This window comes from Arvicanthis niloticus, chromosome X, assembly GCF_011762505.2.
Source record: "Arvicanthis niloticus isolate mArvNil1 chromosome X, mArvNil1.pat.X, whole genome shotgun sequence".
Lineage (NCBI taxonomy): Eukaryota > Metazoa > Chordata > Mammalia > Rodentia > Muridae > Arvicanthis > Arvicanthis niloticus.
In genome coordinates, this window is record NC_047679.1 from 40,254,203 (window position 1) to 40,273,495 (window position 19,293).

Here is a 19,293-nt window from a genome sequence, read left to right on the forward strand (position 1 = left end):
TGACCCACACTGTGTCGTCCATATTGCTCCCTTGGGTATTTAGTACTCCTTCTAAGAAAGACCTAGGCATCCTCACTTGTTCTTTCTTCTTCATGAGCTTCGTGTCGTTGTAGTTGAATCTTTGTTGTTTCAAACTTTTGGCGCTAATCTCCGCTGTATTCAGTGAGTAAATACCAGTGTGGTTCGTTTGTGATTGGGTTCTCACTCAGGATGATATTTTCTAGATTCCATCCATGTACCTAGAATTTCTCGAATTAATTATTTAATAGCTGGAGTAATAGTCCATTGTGTAACAGTACAATTTTTTGTATCCATTCTCTGTTGAAGGGCATTCTGGGTTCTTTCCAGCTTTCTGGCTACCTATAAATAGGGCTGATAGAAATAGTGGAGCATATGTCTTTATTATTTGTTGAGGCATTTTCTGGGTAATACCAGAAGTGGTATAGCGGGTCATCAGGTAATGCTATGTCCAATTTTCGGAGAACGCCAGGACTGACTTCCAAAGTGGTTGTACCAGCTTGCAACCCCCACCAACAATGACGGACGTGTCCTCTTTCTCAATCCCGCCAGCATCTACTATCACCGAGTTTTGATATAGCCATTCTGACTGGTGTGAGGTGTAATCTCAGTGTGTTTTGATTGCATTTCCCTGATGACTAAGGAGTGCGCATTTTCTTAGGTGCTTCTAGGCCATTCGAGTCTCCTCAGTTGAGAATTCTTTGTTTTAGCTCTGTAGCCCATTTTGTAATGGGGTTATTCGTGTTGTTTGGCGTCTAATTTCTTGAGCTTCTTTGTAAAATATTAGATATTAGCCCTATCAGATTGTAGGATTGTAATGATCTTTTTCCCAATCTGTAGGTTGCGTTTCGTCTTCGTTGACAGTGTCCTTTTGCCTTTACAGAAGCTTTGCAATTTGATGAGGTCCCATTTGTCGATTCTTGGATCTTAGAGCAAAGCCATTGGTTGTTCTGTTCAGGAACGTTTCCCCTGTGCTAGGTATTCGAGGGTCTTTTACCAAACTTCTCTTCTATATTTTCAGTGTTACTGGCTTTATGTGAAGCCTTTATCCACTTGGAGTGAGCTTTTGTGCAAGGGGAGATAAGAATGGATAATTGCAGTCTTCTAACATGTTGACATCAGTTGAGCGCTAGCACACTTGAAAATGCTGTCTTTTTCCACTGGATGAAAATTTAGCCTCCACGTGTCAAATTATCAAGTGACCCATAGGTAGCGGGTTCATTTCTGCGTCTTCAATTCTGTTCATATGATCGTTCCTTTCGTCTCTTACCAATACCAAGCAGTTTTTAGCACTACTGCCTCTGTAGTACAGTTTGAGAGTCCGGAATGGTGATTCCCAGAGGTTCTTTTATTGTTGAGAATAGTTCTCAACTATACGTAGGTTTTGTTTATTCCATATGAATGAAATTGATTCTATCTCTATGAGAATTGATTTGAATTTTGATGGGTATGCATTGATATATGTAGATGCTTTGTGCAGGATAGCCATTTTTACTAAATTAATCCTGCCAACCCAGTGAGCATGGAGATCTTTCCATCTTCTGAGATCTTCTTCAATTCTTTCTTGAGAGACTTGAAGTTCTTGTCATACAGATCTGTCACTTTGCCTTTGTTGATCACTCCAAGATAATTTGTTTCTATCGTGGCTTATTGTGAAGGGTGTCATTCCCTGATTTCTTTCTCTGCCTGTTTATCATATGAGTAGAGGAAGCTTACTGATTTTTGTTGGAGTTGATTTTATATCCAGCCACCATTGCTAAAGTTGTTTATCAGGTTTAGGAGTTCTCTGGGAAGTTTTCAGGTTCACTTAAGTATTACATCATATCATGCAAAATAGTGAAATGTTGACTTCTTCCTTTCCATACCTGTATCCCTTTGACTTCCTTTTGTTTGTCTAATTGCTCTAGCTAAGACTTCCAGTACTATATTGAATAGGTTAAGGTGAGAGTGGGCAGCCTGCCTAGTACCGGATCTAGTGGGATTGCTTCAAGTTTCTCCCATTTAGTTTGAATGTTGGTACTGCGCTTGCTGTATATTACTCTTTACCTATGTTTAGATAAGGGCCTTGTATTCCTGATATTTCCAAGGACTTTTAACATGAAGGGAGTGAATTTGGGTCAAAATAGCTTTCTCAGCATTTCTAGTAGATATGGACCTTGTGGTTTTTTACTCTTTGAGTTTATTTATTGTAGTAATTACATTGAGGGATTTCCGAATATTGGAACCAACCTGCATTCCTGGGATAAAAGCCTACTTGACCTTGATGGATAATTGTTCTTGATGTGGTTGTTGGATTGGTCTGCGAGAAATTTTATTGAGTATTTTTGCATCAATATTTCATAAGAGAGATTGGTCTGTAGTTTCTCTTCTCTTTGTGGGTCTTCTGGGTTTAGGTATGAGTGTAATGGTAGCGTCATAGAATGAAGTATTTTGGGGTAGTGTTCTTCTGGTTCTATCGATGGAATACTTGAAGAGGATTGGTATTAGGTCCATTCCTGAGGTCTGAAAGAATTCTGCACTGAAACCATCTGGCCCAGGACATTTGTGGTGGGAAGATTTTTACGAATGACTGTTGTTATTTCTTTAGGCGTTAGGGGACGTTTTAGGTGGGTTTATCTGTCCTCCGTTTAACTTTGGTACCTGGTACTATCTAGAAAATTGACATTTGCCTCCCAGATTTTCCAATGTGTTGAGTTATAGTCTTTGTAAGTAGTATCTGCAAATTTTTTAATTTCCTCTGTTTCTGTTGTTATGCCTCCCTTCAGTCTGATTTGTATTAATTTGAATGCTGTCTCTGCGCCCTTTGGTAGTCTGGCTAAGGAGTTGGTCTATCTGTTGAGTTTCTCAAAGACCAGCTCCTGGTTTTGTTGATATTTTGTATAGTTCTTTTGGTTTCGACTTGGTGATTTCAGCCATGCTGAGTTTGGACTATGTTCCTTGCCGGTCTCTCCTCTTGGGTATACTAGCTTCTTTGTTCTAATGCTTTCAGGTTTGCTGTCAAGTGGTAGATGTATGCTCTTTACACTTCTTTTTCGTGAGCACTTAGAGCTATGATTTTCTTTAGTAATGCTTTCAAATGAGTCCCACATGTTTGATATGATGTGTCCTCATTTTCATTTTAAATCAAAAAAAGTCTTTAATTCTTTCTTAATTTCTTCCTTGACAAGTTATCATTGAGTAGAGCATTGTTCAGTTGCACACTTGTATGTCGGTTTTTTTTTCTTTTGGGATGTTTTTGTCAATGTCCAAGGAACGTCTTAATCCATGGTGGTCTGATAAGGTGCTGGGGATTAGTTCACATCTTTTTGTAGTCTGTTGAGGCCTGTTTTGTGACAATTATATTGTCTATTTTCGAGAAGTTACCATGATGGTGCTGAGAAGAAGGTGTATTATTTTTGTTTGAAGGATGAATTGTTCTATAGATGTCGTTAAGTCCATTGGTTCATAAACTTCTGTTAGTTTCATTGTGTCTTCGCGTTTAGTTTCTGTTTCATGATCTGTCCATAGCTTGAGAATGGGGTGTTGAAATCTCCCACTATATTGTGTTAGGTGCAATGTATGCTTTAAGTTTTAGGTAAAAGTGTCTTTATGTATTGTGGGTGCCTTACATTTGGGGATAATGATGTTGAGAATTGCAAGTCCTCTTGGTACCTTTTCCTTTCTAATATGAAGTGTCCTCTTTATCTTTTTGGATTACTTCTCGGTTGAAACACTGATTTATTGATATTAGAATCGCCGAATCCAGCTTGTTTCTTGGGACATTTGCTGTGAGATTGTTTTCCAACATTTACTTGAGGTAGTGTCTGTCCTTTCCACAGAGGTGCGTTTCTGAATGCAGCAAAATGTGGTCGGTTCCTGTTTACGTATCCAGTCTGATAGTCTATGGTTTTTTATTGGCGAATTGAGTCATGATATTAAGAGATGTTAAGAAAAATGAGTGTTGTTCCTTTTATTTTTGGTTATTGGACGGTTGGGAGATATGTTTGTGTAGTACCTTCTTTTAACGGTTTTGGAAAGATTCTTCCTGCTTTCCTAGGTCTGTAGTGTTCCCTCCCTGTGATGGAGGTCCACCAATTATCCTTTGAAGTGATGGGTTGTGTTGAGATATGTGTTAAATTTGGATTGTCATTGAATATTTTGGTTTCTCCATCAATAATGATTGACAGTTTGCTGGGTATAGTTAGTCTGGGCTGACATTTATGTTCTTTTAAGGGTCTGTATGATATCAGCCAGGATCTTCTGGCTTTTATGGTCTCTGGTGAGAAGTCTGGTGTAATTCTTATAGGTCTGCCTTTATAGTTACTTTGCCGTTTTCCCTTACTGCTTTTAGTATTTTTTCTTTGTTTTGTACATTTGATGTTTTGACTATATTTGGCGGGAAGTATTTCTTTTCTGGTCTAACTATTTGGAGTTCTGTAAGGCTTCTTGTATATTTATGGACATCTCTTTCTTTAGGTTAGGGAGTTTTCCTCTATAATTTTGTGAGAATATTTACTGGTCCTTTAAGTTGGGAGTCTTCCCCTCCTCTATTCCTATTATCCTTAGGTTTGGCCTTCTCATTGTGTCTTGGATTTCTTGAATTTTGGGGTTAGTAGCTTTTTGTATTTTGCATTTTCTTTGACAGTTGTGTCAATGTTTTCCATGGTATCTTGTGCAACATGAGATTCTCTCTTCCATCTCTTGTGTTCTGTTGGTAATACTTGTATCTATGACTACTGATAGTTTTTTTTAAGTTTTCCTATCTCCAGGGTGTTCTCCCTTTGTGATTTCTTTATTGTTTCTACTTCCGTTTTTAGATCCTTCATGGTTTTGTTTAATTCCCTTCTCCCGTTTGGTTGCATTTTCTGTAATTCCTTAAGGGATTTTTGTGTTTCCTCTCTAAGGGTTCTATCTGTTCTTTGAGAGTGTTATTTATGTCTTTCATAAAGTCCTCTATCATCATCATGAGAAGTGATTTTAATTCTGAATCCTGCTTTTCTGGTGTGATGGGGTGTTCAGGGCTTGCTATGATGGGGGAACTGGGTTCTGATGATGCCATGTAACTTTGGTTTGATGCTTACGTTCTTGCGCCTGCCTTTTGCCATCTGGTTAATTCTGGTGCTACCCTGTACTTCTGTCTCTGATGAAGCCTGTCTTTCCAGTTGTCTCGCTTTTGTTTGGTCTTCTAGGAGTACAGAGTCTTTGTGATTTTTTCCAGCTGCCCTGATTACAGTGGTATCTCTAGGATGCCTCAGGATATGGTGCCTACAAGGTAGCAGTCCAGCTAGATGTCTGCTGTTCTGGGTGCAGTGTCTCCTCTTGGAGATCTCAGGGTATGCTGTCTGACACTCTGAGTTCAGTGTTCCTCTGTGGCTGAGGTTTGAGCAGACCTTCCAGTATGTCTCAGGTGGAATCCGGGGTCCACACAACTGCAGACCTGGTAGAGGTCTGGTCTGGGACTCAGACCCTGCAGGCCTCAGACCGGAGGGGGGGCGAGCAGCAGAAGGAGCGTGCTAGCGCTGCTATGGGTTCTATGGATCCCCCAGAATGTGTCTGGGGGACTCCTGGGTGCACTTACCCGCAGGCCTCAGACTGCAGGAGGGGCGAGCGGCGGAAGGGACGTGCTAGCGCTGGCTATGGGTTCTATGGATCCCCCAGAATGTGTCTGGGGGGCTCCTAGGTGCACTCACTCGCAGGCCTCAGACTGCAGGAGGAGCTAGCGCTGGCTATGGGGTTCTATGGAGTCCCCCAGAATGTGTCCTGGGGGGCTCCTGGGTGCACTAACCCGCAGGGCCTCAGACTGCAGGAGGGCAAGTAATAGTAAATTTTAAAGTATTGTCTGCTTTTGTACCTTCTTTAATTTAAAAATATAGAGCAAAATATCTTCATTCCAGGGAGCCATTCCTAGGATTTTGTTTTCACCTGCACATAGTTTTATAACTACTCTAATATTTGCTATTTCTGTTTATCTCTATGATTCCTATTATTGCTGAGTGGATTAGCTAAATTGATGAAATAACATTTTTAAATGACAGGCATTGTTTTGAGATTGTAGGATATACCTGATTATGGCTTGGGAGTTCCTAATTCCATTCAGCAGGTCAAGTGTGGCAAAGTGTCCTGCAAAGTCACAGGCTGGCATCCTATTGGGGTCTGCCTAATAAGATGTTTAGAAATAGAAACCAGCTTATGCCATGACTGGTTCAAAGCTTGGACTGACATCAAGTCTTTTACTGCCTGAGATAATCAAGCAATCCATGTAATCACTCTTTTATTGACTGTTTGTCAGGTTGGCTAAGAAACAACCCACCTCAGATCTTTTATTATCATCTTTCAGGCTATGCTATGTCATGCAGCCCATTTAATCTCAAGAATGGAAATACAAAATTAGGTTTAGAAACATAAATTTGAGGCCAGTGGTATGATTTAAAATTCTACTGCATTACATCATTTTCAATTACATTAACATTCTACAAATGTCTACTGATTAGTATGTTGGCTTTGCCTTTCATCAAAGAAAGGACCACATTTAAACAATGCCTGAACACACAATTACTCCCTACTATGTTTGGAAGGCTTCTGTAGCCACCTGTCACAATGCTGACATTGTGTCATTAGTTAGAGATCCACTTGTCTGGAGGACTCTTTGTATGTTACAGACAGTCTTTCCTATAATACAGAAAGTGAAGGCTCTTATTGTAACTATGAACACTGTTTTCTGAATAATTATGGAAAGCAATTTGTTTGATGTTTGGACTGAAATGAGTTTAGAGCAAGGTCTCAGTCCTCAATCTTGTGATGTTTTAATAGAAATAGATTAAATGTTGTTTTATATATTGTCCCACCCTATTGTTATACTTAAAACTATGTTAAGCAAGAGTTATTCTTCAAATGTAGCATCTCTAAGAGGTTTCCATTATACATCCATTTTTTTTTTGGCAGCTTGAACTTTTCTCTTTTCTCCATTAAACAAATCACTTTTTGCATCATTCATTTAGTCGTGAACAAAGCTGTTGGTATTGTTCTGGAAACTGATATTCAGAAAAGACCCTCATTAGAGCTAGGATCCAAAGTAAATATACATAATTAATGAGAAACTACAATGTGGAATATCAATGTAAATTAAAAATAATAGAAACTATGAAAACATAAAATAAATGACAATTAATATGTTAAATAGATTAATTTAAGTATTCTACATCACATACAAAAGTCAAAATACCATACTGTAGATATAAACAGTTTTGTTAGTAGAAAAGAAATAGAAGGTCAGATATGGTAATGGGGATTAAATATGATTTATAAATATGATTTAAAAATGATACCTGATTTATTTTCATCAAAATTAAATTTGGATCCATACCTTTTTATAAGGAAATCTTAATAATTAAAAGGGAGTAAACAAATAATATTTTCAAAAATTCAAAGGGTACATTACAGTGATATTTACCAGATTTGAGAAAGTAACAAGAATAGGAAGAAGTATTCATGTAGGCCCCCAGATCCTTTTCACATTTTCCAGATATCTTTAAGTAAATATTATTACTCAACAAGAATAATAGTATGCTCTACATTCACTTGTCAAAAATAATAGCATATTGCAATTACATATATATGTATGTATATATGTATGTTTGTTCAAATATGCTCAATGTAAAAAAAGGCCATTTATAATCAGAGGGTAATCTCTGGGATGCAGATTTATTAGTACTATAATATCACAATCAGGCCTATACCTTTATGTGATGGATGACTTAAGAAATTTAAAATAATTTTTTGACTCATTCTTTACCTTGAGAAAAATTATTTTAAGGTCATTTGATCCTTCGAAGTAGACTTCACAATCTCTTTAGAATGCTATTAATACTTGAAAAATGTTAAATAAGCCTAACATTTTTTATGGTAACAATCATGATTAATTAAATAATGATTAATTACAGCTATGTTATATTTAGTTAATATTTCTTTCTACTTCAATAATAGTATACATTCAACTGTAATGTTTCCATAATCCAAATTGTAAAGAAAAGTAGAGAGAGGAAACAATTTTACAAAGTGGGATGAAAATTGTATTCAAAGTAAATCCTTAAACAGATGGTTATATAAATATTTCTTTTCGAAAGGAGCCTATTGTGAACAGATTGCTTATGTGTCTAGCCGGTAGAAGTGGATTATCTGTCTTGAATTGGATTGTGATGACGGTGACCCTATTCTAAGTAAACCAAATCGCTTGAACTATATAATGAGATCAGGAGGAACATTCAGCCTGAGATCGACAGATTGCAACAACTGAGATGATTTTGCTAATGTTTTCTTCCAGCTTCTTCCTTTGATGTGCATGATACTGAGACATTTTTCCCTGCAGACACCTCTGTTCTGTGTACCAAGTGTTGATTTTTTTCCTTTTCCTTTTATTTATATAAGCAGAGCTGAATGAGTGCCCGAAAGCTGCGTAATCTGTCTTACAAAAAGGTGACTGTGGAAGACTCTAGATTCTTCACTAACCGTGTGACAGAAATTGTAGAGAATGCACTATGAACAAATATTTCAATAATTCACTCTTATTTCTTCTTCTATTTAGGCTGTGAGGAAAACAAAAGTTGCTTGAACAGAGTATCCAGTCTGCCCAGGAAATTGAAAAATCCTTGCACTTAATTCAGGAGTCGCTTGAAATCCATTGACAAGCAGTTGGCAGCTTATATTGCTGACAAGGTGGATGCAGCTCAAATGCCTCAGGAAGCCCAGGCAAGTCATCCAAACTGGAAAGGAACATTTGTTTCTGTTTTTTCTTTTATTTTTAATGTTTCAACTTCAGTGGGGTGCTGTTGGTTTTCCTATTTAGGTATTATTTAACTAATTGTGAGGAAGTTCCCTTTCATTTATTCATTGAACTATTGGAAGTGACAGCTTAAATAAGTCTACATTGTAATTCTAAGATTTATTTTTCTGAATTATGCAGTGCACCATTTTCAAATAGAGACAATGAAACCCAAAAGAGCTGATATCCATTGTTCACAAATGTTTCAAAACTATACTCAATATAGATGAAAGCCAAAGCATAGTATTTTTTATGACACAGAAATAATTTATTCTCTTCTTAAACATGATTATCAACCATTTGCAAACAACTCATATTTGTTATGATGGATATTAGTTCTAAACTATGTTTCTGTCTTCCTACTGTGTTACAAGTAGCTAACAACACAGGTAGACATATTCACCCCATTGCTATTGATCATAATCGATGTACTCATGTGCACAAACTCACGTACTCTCCTTCTTTGAATCCAAATTATTAAGTGTTTCTAATTACATTTCTGAAAATGATACTGAAAGTAGAAATTCATCCTATACAAGTTGGGATTAAGTAAATAAATTTCATACTGTAACATATTCCATATGATATTTTAGACAGCAAATTTCTGTTTTTAAATAACATGTAAATGCATGTCAAATCACATGCACATTATTATTTTTTAAAACTAAGATACTAGAAGTAACAAATATGTACTTTTTTTTTTTTGGTTTTTTGAGACAGGCTTACTCTGTGTAGCCCTGGCTGTCCTAGAACTCACTCTGTAGACCAGGCTGGCCTCGAACTCAGAAATCCGCCTGCCTCTGCTTCCCAAGTGCTGGGATTAAAGGCATGCACCACCACTGCCCAGCAAATATGTACTTTTTAAAGTACACCCACACACACACACACACACACACACAACTAACAACCAAGTGTAATTAATATCTGTATGGAATTATGTGAGGGTAGTAGAAAATGATGTTTAAATCCCATTTTTCCTTTTCTATTTTATTTATGCAAATTTTAGAAGCAATCCAGTTTAAAAATCAGATAGTTGTATAAAATATAGGAATTGTAGATCATGGCTACAAATGCCAGCCTGCTTCAGTGAATCACAGTTGGTACTCAGAGTATAAGTGCGCATATTAGCATTTAGTAGTTCACCATATTTTCTACATTGAACAAATGAAGTCCCTCGGAACTTGGAACAGATCATATGAAGTTTTCATAATATGGCAAATTCTAGAAGAATGGATTCCTGATGAAATGCACACTGTTGCAGTCGATGAAGAACAAATTGGATGTAGAGAATTGTGGTGATAAAATCAGACATGGGACAAGAACAATAAATACTTTAACAGAAATAGAGATAATACTAAATTATCACCACTTTTCATGCACGAAGAAAATAACCTTAGAATGTCTAGTCAAGTTCTGTAGTATTTACCATTCATGTGACTATCTAAACTTGACTCAACAGAAGCTTTTATAGTCAGAGTTTGGCTGTGTGTGTGTGTGTTTGTGTGTGTGTGTGTGTGTGTGTGTGTGTGTATCACATTGAAGACAGACTAATGCTTTTATTAGCTTAGGTTAAAAAAAAAGGAGGGCTTTTAAGAAAATGTATCTTGGACTGTTTGAGACAAGAGTGGTATTTGATCCTCTCTGTATCCTATTGAAAATAAGCATATAATATGATAGTTATTTGGCATTGACTTCCCTCTATTATATATATGACAATATGAAACATTAGAGAATACAAAGCAGCTGAAAACTGTTGAGCATTTACTTAGTTGAACCTGTTTTTTTTCACAGTGATTGTAAATAAATTGTTTTCTGTTACAAAGTTATCAAGCACTAGAATTTTAGTTGAAGGGTTGCATTTCCAAAATTCCAGCTGAAGTGCTAGTTGAAGACAGAGTTTGAGTGTATAGAAGCTGTCTGAGAAATAAAAAATTTAGATTGTATAGCAGTGTGTTCTTGCGGGACTCTTAACTGTTGCAGTGGGAGGTGTCTCTGACACTTTTTTCCTGCTTTTGGGACCCTTTGCCTCCTACTGGGTTGCCTGGTCCACACTTAATATGAGGCGAATTGCCTAGTCTTGCTGTATCTTGTTATGCACTGTTCAGTTGATATCACTGGGAGGCCTGCTCTTTTCTGGAGGGAAACAAAGGAGCAGGGGATGGGGGGGTGTACATAACTGAGAGGAGTGGATGAAGTGAAAATGTGGTCAGGATATAATGTATGAGAAAAGAATAAATAAATGTAAATAGAGATAAATATAAACTAATTAAACAAACAAATTTAAACACAGTGTTTCAGACATAGGAGTTACTTAGAAAGCCAGTGAAATTACATTTATTTAGTTTTATTTTCTGTAATGTGAATGAATTTGAATGTTTTATAAGTGGGCAGAAAAAACTGAAATACATTTCCTTAAATGTATGTCATAGCTCAATACCAATTTAAAGTTAAGTAGACTTTGTAGTCCCTGTCTGAAATCACATTTTTGTTACATCAATTAAAAAAAAAAACAGAAAAAAATGCATATATTGTATTTCTGTGGTTGCTAATCATTTACATAAAAACTTAGATTTTCTGAGAGATGCTGATCCAGATCTGTGAGTGTCTGTCTCCACCGTGTGGTGCACTACAAGTTTTACTACTAAATGGAATTTCTAAATACTTTTTTCTTCAGTTTAAATTGAGATTCCTGAGTTAAAAAAAAATCCTAACTGTATGAGAATACACATCATGTGACAAACTTCTGACAGTTATATCTTATTGTACTTAAAAGTATGTAAAATTAATATTTTTTCTGGTTTATTCTTCCTGTTGCTTTTTCATTTATTATTTGCCATTGACAATGTATTATAAATTTCAAATCATTTCATAGAAATGAGCTAACCAGCCATAGCCAGTTGAATATTTACACTTCATGGCATGAATGCTTTTTTTTTTTTTTTTGTTTTTTCAAGACAGGGTTTCTCTGTGTAGTCCTGGCTGTCCTGGACTCACTCTGTAGACCAGGCTGGCCTCCAACTCAGAAATCCGCCTGCCTCTGCCTCCCAAGTGCTGGGATTAAAGGCATGCGCCACCACTGCCCAGCAGTGAATGCCCTTTTTAAAGTGAATATTAAGTACAAAAAGACAGCTGTCCAAGATAAAGAGTATGATTATTGCACCACTGTGGTTAACTTGTTGGTAAACTAATTGTTGAGGTTCACAGACTTACAGCTGGGTAGTACTACTGATTGTTCCTCTCTCCTGACAGTTTGTATAATAACTTACAATCATATGAGCCCAGTCCTCAGGGAAGAGACTTCTGGCTTAGTTCTAGGTAAATTCCCCATGTCCTGAATCTGAAGTATTTGATATATTCAACAATATGGCACTACATTCAAACTCTGGGAGGCAAAAAGACCAACAGCACGACTCTATAATGTTTTAGAGATCTCTTAAACTCCATAAACCAACTTTAGAGGTGTTTTTGTTCATGCCTGGCATGAGAGTTTAGTTAGATGGTTTACAGCATGCACATGTGTGTGCTCACAGACAGACATACATATTTAAACACCTTACATTTTTAATGGTTTGGTATATTAGTTAATTTTCTGTTATTATTATAAAATACTATACCAAGACAACTTATGAGTGAAAGCATTTACTTTGGCTTGTTACACCAAAAAGTTAGAATCCATAGTGGAAAATAAAAAACAGCAGTCAGAAGGCCCACTGCCAGGGATAGGGAACATAAGACTTTATTTTTTTAAATCTAAAACACAAAGTACAGAGTAAACAGTAAACTTCAAGTAACGATGGTTTTTTTAATCTCAATAACCACCCTAAGTGACATACTTCCTCCAGTAAGGCTATACCACACCAAAAGCTACCAAACAATGCCACAAAATAAGGCTCAAGTATTGAAATGCCTAAGACTATGGCTGACACTTCTCACTTATGCTACTGCACATAGTGATGGGATTTGATTTATGTAATTTGAATTTTCTAAATCTGATAATGAATTGAAAATTTCCATTAGATTGTAGGTGAGGATCATATTTTATTAGACACATTTTGTTAAGTTCTTTACTGTTTCCATTGGTTTGATAAAAAATTTTATATGTAGCCAGGATGATAATTTTATAAGATTGTTGTTTACTTTTCACAAACATATAATGGGTAGTAAGATAGAACCAGGGCTCAAGCTGTACATCTTCAGAATTCTCTGAAGAATTTATAAATTTGTTACAAATTTGGAAACCATCCTTATTCTCATGTGGTCCTCCATCCCTAATGTTTTTTTTCATTAATGTCCTGACGATAGTCTCAAAAAGGCCATGCAACGTTTGTCTTACTTTTGATAGTTTAAAGTAAATTTATGTTATATTGAAAGTTTATATGAATGCATTATTTAAGCAATTCTAATATGAATGACAATATCATCCCTTATAATAATATGTTTTTTTAATGACATGGTCTAAGAACAGTATTTTTATACAGTAAAATGTAAAATATAAGTATAAAGTAGGTATATATTTTTACATGAATTTAAAGTATGTTCAATTAATTTATAAATCTATTCGATAAATATATCACATATCTTACAAAGTTGCTAAGGTAGAATCAACTAGAAATATTTAATTTTTTAATTTATAATTTATAAAACATATTCTATAATTATATACAATTATAGTTTGAGACTTTCTATAGTAAAAATATCTTTATATTTAATGTACAAAATTTATTTACCAACTGAGTTTCTTATGCAAAATCTACTTTAAAAAATCAGGAAAATTTAATCTCTAATCTTTTTAGAACAGTGCCAGATAAGTAAAAACGTGGCTTTAAATCCTGTACAATCTGAGAAAATCTCAATTTTGTATGATATACTTTATGCATTGTTATGTCTATTTAATTTCTTTCATACTTGTGACATTTTGAAGAATACAAAGATTTATTTTTTTCCAGTGGAATAATTATTTGATGTAAATAGAAACAATTCAAACTCTCTAAAATGCATTGCACTATGTTCAAAATTCCCTATCTTCCACTGCCATGGTACCTAATCCTTGACATCTCTTGCTGGCAGATGGACATTACATTTCTGGTATTATATGGGTAAGTTTAAATTGTTTCTATCATTTATACAACACGGAAATGATAAAGCTTATTTGACAAATGTAAAATTTATTATCAGAAGATGTTTCCTATGCCTACAGCATTGTATTTTCCTTCTGTGGCTGTAATATGAAGATTTGATCTTTGTGTGGTATCATAAAGCCCTCACATTTTCTAGAAATTAAAAAATCATTTGAACTTTATCAAATAATCCAATTCCCTTATCTTGTTTTCAAGTTCTGATACTCTTTTCTTCAAACTCCATTAATCAGTGAGGTATATCCGATGAGCATTTATTTTGCTTATTGAGCCTTTCATTTCCAGCATCATGTTATTGGCTTCTTTTCAGCAAATACCTTTATTGAATTCTACATTAATATCTCCACTTTACTTTCTTATTGCATTGTGCCGTGCTGTCCTCCCTCCTTCCTTCCCTTCCTCTCTCTCTCTCTCTCTCTCTCTCTCTCTCTCTCTCTCTCTCTCTCTGTATGTGTGTGTTTGTAAGTGTATATGTATTCTCTCAGAGTCTGTTTGTCTCTTCTTTGAGTTATTTGAAGGCATTTCTCACCATTCTTTTAAATTCTTTAGAAATAATTCTAAGTCATTGACATGGGGGGGGGGGGTCTTTGTTACAGGTTTCATAATCTTTGGAGGAGACATAGTGTCTTGGCTTCTGTATTGTTTTTGCTTCTGTAAGAGACTTGAGTAACTGATATTATTTGTTAGCTCAAATTTTTTCCCTGCTTAAAGGAAAGTCATGTTTTTTCTTTCAGCAGAGACATCTATAGTACTCAAGAAAAGATGAAGTCATAATGTAATTTCCCCATAATTTTTCACTGGAACTAATATTTACAGTCATCGCTTCTTTCAACAGTGTTCCTCTGAGAGTCAACTGCAATTGTTTATGACGATTACTATCTATGAGTCCACATAATCATAACTCATTCCTTCTACACTCTCTCGTATGGCTTTTTGTACCCAGAAAACTTACCCTGGTTAAGCTATGGCCAATAATCACTTTCTTTGAATATTATCAGTAGAATACTTTCTGTAATTACTAAATTTTATATACTCTGATTAATTTATACTAGTTCTGTCTAGCAAAATGATCTAATGTAATCATCCATTTGGCTTCCCTTGAAGGGATGTCATTTTAATTTGGCTGATAATATCCAATTTTGTGTGTATGTATGTATATATACATACATATATATATATAATTTACCATAATTTATTTTTACATTCATATCTTGAGGGGCACATATGCTCAATTAATATCTTAGCAATTGTGAGTACTGACACAATAAAATGAATATGCAAAATCTTTTTTGTACACAGAATATTTTAGACATAAAATTGTGACCAGGGCAAGTGCCTTATAAATTATATTTACTGAACTTCAGAAAACCTCTGCCTTGTCAATTCAAGTAGTAATGCTATGTTATATTGCTGCCAACAGTATATGTGTCAATTTTTATCTATATACTCACAGTAAATGTTTATTTTTATTTTTAAAATTAATACTGATCCAGTCTTGGATGAGATGATACCTAATTTTATCTGTGACTTGTATTGTCATACTGGCGAAATTTTGAGAATTTTTATATTTCTATGCTACCTACATTAAATTTTTGATAAATATATTTTCACATGGTCTAAAAATTTTAAATGTGATTCATTATTCTGTTTCATTTTTAGTTGTTTTCATAATTTAAATATCAATAGTCTTCAGAAAGTCAGAGGAATTTTTGGCAGATATCGTCTCACATTCTCTGGACTGTCTCTTCAGACTGTTGATTGTTTTCTGTTCAACAACTTTATTGGCTTGTGTAATACCATTTTTTCTGTTTTGCATTTGTTTTCTGTGCTTTCTGTGTTCATGTCATAAAAATTTAAAATAAAACAGAAATGTCTTGATGTGCTTGCATAGTTTTTTTTCTAGGAATTTCAGATTGTCTGGTCTTAGCATTAGGTTTAATGAAAACCTAATGATTATTTTGAGCTCCTTTTTTTAGTTTATTAAAAAGTAACTCAGGGTTAGGTTTCATATGGTTGTATCCTGGCTGTCTTTCTTTCAATTATATTTTAGTGCTCCTTTGGTTAACCAGTTGGCTATGGGAGATCATTCCATATTTTTTGTTTGTCTTCTTCAATTTCTTTCACTCATGCTTTGGAATTGCAACTGTAGAGGATTTTCACATTCCTTATAAAATTAATTAATAGAATTAATACTTATTTATTTTTTGTAGCAATGGCAGTTATGATTGTTTTCATGAAGTTAGGTGCAATTTGTTCACCATTAACATATGAGAACCTCTGAATGTCATATATTAGTTTTACATTCTGCTGCCTTAACTAATAACTTAGTTTGTTTTCTATTGGGTTCTAATTAAAGAATAAAACTTCTTTTTCAGAATAATGAAAGCCATTTTGGTTGATCACTTAATTTTCACTTAATAATTAAACCTAAAAAACAGAACAATAACAAAAAAAAGCAAAGCTTGAGCAAAGTATCTTAAAAGATGACTTATTTGTGCTCTCAGGCACATAAATTTTCATCTATGGTCTGTCTAGCTTCCTCCTTTGGTGAGGGCCAGGATGGAGTGAACAAATGTCTACAACAGCAGGCTCGCTCCTTTTCACTCTTGTATTTTATTCATATTTGAAACTAAATAAAGTGATGCCATACATAGTTGGGGCAGGTTTTTCACCATTAGTTTATCTCCAGAATATCCTTATAGACATTGCCAGATATGTGTTTCACTAATCTACTAAGCAGTTCATAGTTCAAAATATTTTGGCAATCAAGCTTCCCAATCATACTGTTCATTTAGGACAGTATGATATTTGTTCATTTAGGACAGTATGATATTTAATTCTTGATTGCTAGTTATGTTATAGTTAAAGTCATGCCTAGTTTTGTTGTTTTTCAAAACTAAAAATTCCTTTAGTTTTCCAGCCTTACACTTTTCTATGAAAATATGTCCCATTAAATGAAATCCACTAAATTGAAATAAAAATGAAAGAAAATATTGTTGTAAATATATAAGACTGTGTCACAGGTCATAAAGACAAAATGATTTTATTTTTAAATGGAAACTAAAAATTATGATATTGGCAACAGTTATGTATTGTAATGTCTAGTGGTTTTGTGGACTAAAGAAATTCATTTGATTGCGAGTTTTTGGCATCTCTAATAAGTTTTTTTTTAAGTTTTGGGTTGATAATTTGGTGACCTGTATGCTCAAGTGGGCTCACTCACGTGAAGTTATTGGCAAAGAGTTTATTTGGAATTATTTATTGAAGTACACCTACCATTAAAGGTTCTTAGAATGTGAGATGATTTTTAAGAAACAATATCCTCTGAATAAAAACACAAACACCAAATTAAAACTAGAAAATAGCAAGATAGTTATATACTTTCACTACATTAGGAAGATCAATTCTTGTTTTCTTTTACTTTTGTTTAAATTAGCAGCCCAAAATTTGAAAAAAGAAGTATGCCTAATAATTTGATAGAAATTGTAAAAGAGAAATATTTTGTGTCTTTAAAATTTAAAAATCAATAGCTGTATGAACCAATTCAGTGTCTTAGAAAGTAATGACACTTAGATTCTTTTATTTGTTTCTAAAAAATCTTCCACATGTTATTGTGTTTGAATTATTTTCTTGTATTAGCATGTGACACCCTCTTTGGTTGTTTCTGAAACTCTTTGTTGCCTATCTGGATACTAAGTATAACCTTCTGGAGGTTTAGGAGTCCTTTGTGTAGTCTAAAATCTTTAAAATCTCTTGGTCTGTACTAAGAACAAGCAAATGATAACCCAACCTTCCAGGTTATAGATGAAGTTATCTTAACTGCCATGACTTCTCCAAAATAGTAGAGAATATTTCTGCTAAACAAATGAGGTTAAATAAGGCACCACTACTTCAGATTGTTTCTCCCAGATATTTGGTTACATCAGTGAGAAAAGGAAATAATGCAACTTACTTATTCTAATTTTCATGAACTTAAACTGAAATATTCCAAAGAATCCCACTAGGAATATCATTATACATTTTCACCTCCATCATGGCTACATTACTTGTACATTTTGGCATTTATATATTTGGCCAGATTTGAATATATTTTCAAAATAAAATGCAATCAACAATAAATATGACATATAAACATAAACACTATATTAAAATTATATCCATAGGATTTATAATAATCTCAATTTTGAAGAGAGAAGTAATTATTTTTTGATCGTATAATGAAGATTTAAAGAATTCTTGTCTATTCTGAGGACTCTGGGTTGTTAGTGATAGTCTATAAATATTCAAAAATTCTACGTTCTTGGAATAGGTATTTCCTTTGCAATAACATTAAGAGTATTTTGGCTAATAGTGTTTTCCTTCTAACAGAAAATCCAATCAGATTTGACAAGTCATGAGATCAGTTTAGAGGAAATGAAGAAACATAACCAGGGGAAGGATGCCAACCAAAGAGTTCTTTCACAAATTGATGTTGCACAGGTATATTTTATTTTATAACCTAGGGAGATTGATTTATAATTAGACAACTTTTTTAATCATTAAATTCAAAATTATACTATGGTGTCTATCAGTATAATTTTTAAAATATAACTTCTATACAGTTTAAAGATAAGATATGACTATTTAGTATCACATTTATTGAGAATATTATTCTCTCAATGACAGGTTCTATGTGTTAGAAAATGATGTATAAATTTCCATTTATATTCTTTGATTTTTTTCAGAAAATGAAAAATTAATAAACATATGACTGGTTGATTATTAAAGATAGATTAATTAGTATTTCCTTATATTGCTGTTACAGAAAAAATTACAAGATGTCTCCATGAAATTTCGCTTATTCCAAAAACCAGCCAATTTTGAACAACGTCTAGAAGAAAGTAAAATGATTTTAGATGAGGTAAAGATGCACTTGCCTGCACTGGAAACAAAGAGTATTGAACAGGAAGTAGTCCAGTCACAACTAAGTCATTGTGTGGTATGTATACCTAGTGCCAAATATCCAGCTACCCTTTATTTTGCTATATTAGAAGAATTCAATAATCTTTGGTAACAATGTATTTCATACAACCATACTCATTATAGCACATAGTTTTAAGATTAAGAAAAATGACAATTTATTAAGATATAATTTTATGTAAATAATAGACATTTGATAGCATTTTAGGAGTGTGAATTTGAGTCAATAATTTTATTAATGGCTACACAGAATCAAAAAGGAGTCCTATTTACATTATTCTTTCTTGGTACATATTATGAAAAAGATATCAAGAAAGGAAATAGACTAATATAAAAATGTCAACTGCAGCAGTAGTTTTAATAGTAATAACCACTCCAGAATTA

At 34.2% G+C, this 19,293-nt stretch overlaps 1 protein-coding gene across 10 annotated transcripts in view; it reads left to right on the plus strand.

Moving 5' to 3' along the window:
- Positions 1-19,293, plus strand: part of Dmd (dystrophin) — a 1,571,027-nt gene that overhangs the window by 394,900 nt on the left and 1,156,834 nt on the right. For 9 of the 10 annotated variants that reach the window (XM_076918249.1, XM_076918252.1, XM_076918250.1 and 6 more), the window contains exons 1-3: positions 8,595-8,742; positions 18,319-18,429; positions 18,755-18,928. In XM_076918249.1, coding sequence (XP_076774364.1) covers positions 8,725-8,742; positions 18,319-18,429; positions 18,755-18,928 — 303 coding nt within the window. In that variant the 5' untranslated portion in view covers positions 8,595-8,724. Of the gene's footprint in view, positions 1-8,594; positions 8,743-18,318; positions 18,430-18,754; positions 18,929-19,293 lie in introns of those variants that run through there. The other variant, XM_076918257.1, reaches the window with a different exon arrangement.